This window comes from Penaeus chinensis, chromosome 36 (assembly GCF_019202785.1).
Source record: "Penaeus chinensis breed Huanghai No. 1 chromosome 36, ASM1920278v2, whole genome shotgun sequence".
Taxonomy (NCBI): Eukaryota; Metazoa; Arthropoda; class Malacostraca; order Decapoda; family Penaeidae; genus Penaeus; species Penaeus chinensis.
The window spans coordinates 10,033,518-10,036,106 of record NC_061854.1 but is presented as its reverse complement, the minus strand read 5'-3'; the positions used below and the strand labels follow the sequence as shown (position 1 = coordinate 10,036,106).

The 2,589-nt window shown below is 56.6% G+C and overlaps 2 protein-coding genes across 2 annotated transcripts in view; one reads left to right on the top strand and one right to left on the bottom strand.

Annotated features, from left to right (window-relative positions):
• Nucleotides 1–370, top strand: part of LOC125044820 — an 83,821-nt gene extending 83,451 nt beyond the window's left edge. The window contains exon 11 of the mRNA XM_047641780.1: nt 272–370. Coding sequence (XP_047497736.1) covers nt 272–370 — 99 coding nt within the window. The remainder of the gene's footprint in view (nt 1–271) is intronic.
• Nucleotides 371–1,270: 900 nt separating this feature from the next.
• Nucleotides 1,271–2,366, bottom strand: LOC125044819 (serine/arginine-rich splicing factor 11-like). The gene is made up of 2 exons (XM_047641779.1): nt 1,685–2,366; nt 1,271–1,362 (listed from the first exon to the last, which is right to left on the bottom strand). Exons 1-2 carry the CDS (start codon nt 2,364–2,366, stop codon nt 1,271–1,273), a joined length of 774 nt encoding a protein of 257 aa, XP_047497735.1.
• Nucleotides 2,367–2,589: the final 223 nt, after the last annotated feature.

Here is a 2,589-nt window from a genome sequence, read left to right as displayed (position 1 = left end):
GGAGGCTTGTATGTTTGATTAAAAAAAAAAAAACGCTTGGTAACAATAGGATTCTGTTGTTTACTCCTGTTAAATAATCAAGTGTTTTGTTTCAGAAAAGGAAAAAAAATCCTTGGATTCCGAGAAATGTACACACACGCTCTTCCCTTTATTCCCTCGTGAAGCAGGTTGCCATGCAGGGAGCGGAAGCAGGGGCGGATGGCCTGACTCATGCAACATTTGTCATGGATACTGCTTGTGCTTAGTTTTTTTTTTCTTTTTCCTTTTGCAGGTAACTGTCGAGAGAGCCGTCTTGGGCGAGCTGAGGGCCGTTGCCAGAGGGTATAAAAGGGAAGGTAAGAGTCGTCAAGAAGAGAAGAGCGGAGGCTAAATGGGAGTCGTTTTTTTAAGCGACTTGGGAGTGAAGTTAAAAAACTGGGGTTACGTGAAGGTCGTCCCTGAAGAGGGCGCGGGGGAGAACGTCGTTCATGGAAGGAAACGGCGGCGTGTTGGCACAGGTCGGCAGGGAGGCTATAGTGTTTCAGGCCGCGGCCCTTCTCTTGCTTTCGGTGGCACGGGCTTTTATGCAATATATATATATATATATATATATATATATATATTTATGTGTGTGTGTGTGTGTGTGTGTGTGTGTGTGTGTGTGTGTGTGTGTGTGTGTGTGTGTGTGTGTGTGTGTGTGTGTGTGCGGGCGTTATGTAACAGTTAACAGGGATAAATCGGTATTTTTAGTTTGAATACCACAATAAACCCGCATCGTGGAATGTTTTGGCGTTAGCAGTTGCATGTGGGTCATGGCAAACATGGTTGTGTGTACATTAATTCACAAGTTACGTTCATGTATTTGCATTTGAATTAACTTACGAAAAGAAACTAGCAAATTTCCTGCGATCAGAGTGGCGATCCATGATCACATAAAGCTCATCCTTTGACTCTCCGTCAACCCCTTCCCCGAACTCTTAACCAGTAACCCTTTTCCTGCGCGTCCTTTTTCCTACTTTGTGGTGCTTCGTTTGTTTTCCCCTTTCCCATCTGAATCTTTGCTTCCCCAACTTGAGTCTCTGCTGAACGTGCTGAGTGTCTGCTTAACCATCCGAATCTCTACCCCCTGCCCAAAGTCTCTGTTTACCCACTTAAGTGTCCGCTCTGCATCATTGTTCAGTATATGCTCCCCATCCTGAGTGTCTGCTCTGCATTCCCTCCTCAGTCTCTGCTCTGCACCTCTTCCTCAGTCTCTGCTCCCCATCCTGAGTGTCTGCTCTGCATTTCCTCCTTAGTCTCTGCTCCCCATCCTGAGTCTCTTCTTCAGCCTACCAAGTCTCCTCCTCCTGAGTCTCAGCCTCTCGCGCTCCGGCTTTGACATTCCTAAATGTTATCAGAGGCGAATGGGAGCAATACACGCCGCCCCAGGGACCTTGCGGGGTATTTAGCTTGCTTCGAGGGACGCTTATGTAGGTGGAGGGGGAGGGGGAGGGGGAGGGGAGGGGGAGGGGAGGGGGAGGGGGAGGGGAGGGGGAGAGGAGGAGGAGGGAGAGGAGGAGGAGGGAGAGGAGGAGGAGGGAGAGGAGGAGGAGGGAGAGGAGGAGGAGGAGGAGGAGGAGGAGGAGGAGGAGGAGGAGGAGGAGGAGGAGGAGGAGGAGGAGGAGGAGGAGGAGGAGGGAGAGGAGAGGAGGGAGAGGAGCCTGGCGGCTTCGGTCTCGTCTCGGCGGCGCGAGGCGGCGGGCGCGGCGCGTCTTGCGCTTCGTCTTCGTTCTCTTGGCTGCTGGGCTCTGCGGCGTCGTTGCGACGGCTGCGCTGGCTCGTCGGCTTTCTCGGCGTCTTCCGTTCGCTTCTCGGCTGGCGCGGCGCGGCTTTCGCTCTGCGGCGGTGCTCGGCGGCGGCGGTCGCTTCTTCATTCGGCTCGAGGATGTCTGCGAGGCTCTGCGTCGGCTGCTAGCTGCGCTTCGTGCTCTGCGTGCTGCGGGCTCGGCTGCTGCTTGCGCGTCTGGTCTTCGTTCGCTTCCGCTTTCTGTGGATCTGGCGTTTCCCTCTCTCGCGTGTTGCTGCGCTGCGCTCGCGGCTTTCTCTGCTTCGGCTTGCTCCACCTTCGGCTGCGTTGCTTCGCCTGCGTCGCTCGCCGCTGTTCGGCTTTCTTCTCCTTTATTTCTCGTCTTGGCGCGGCGCTCGGCGTGCTCGGCGCGGGCTTGCTTCGTTCCGGCTGTGCGGCTCGGTCTCTTCTGCGGCTTGCTCTTATCTTGCGGCTTCCTGCTTGGCTTCGCGGCTCGGCGTGATGCGCTGCTGCGGCGGTCGTCTGCCGCAGGCGGCGAGGCGCGGGGCCGGAAGCCGCAAGCGAAGATGGACGTACTCTGGGGCACCTGGCGGAAATCCATGCACGCGTGCCTGATTAACTCCCGAGGCGTCTAGCGCAAACGGCCGGAACGGGTGCCGCGGTCGTTGGTACGCCGTAGCGGGAAGCTTGGCCGCAGGCGCGGGCCTGCGCCTGCCCCCCCCCGGAAGGCCCAGCCCGCCCCCGTGCCAACACGCTGACTTGCTGCCCACGGTCCAGTGCCAAGCACCCCATCCCCGCGCGCTACCTCTTCCCCCGGAAGATGA

Coding starts and splice junctions, on each gene's coding strand:
- LOC125044819 (XM_047641779.1), bottom strand. CDS start 2,366: ATGGATTTCCGCCAGGTGCCCCAGAGTACGTCCATCTTCGCTTGCGGC. Junction 1,363..1,684: donor GCCGAGACGAGACCGAAGCC/GCCAGGCTCCTC, acceptor GATAACATTTAG/GAATGTCAAAGCCGGAGCGC.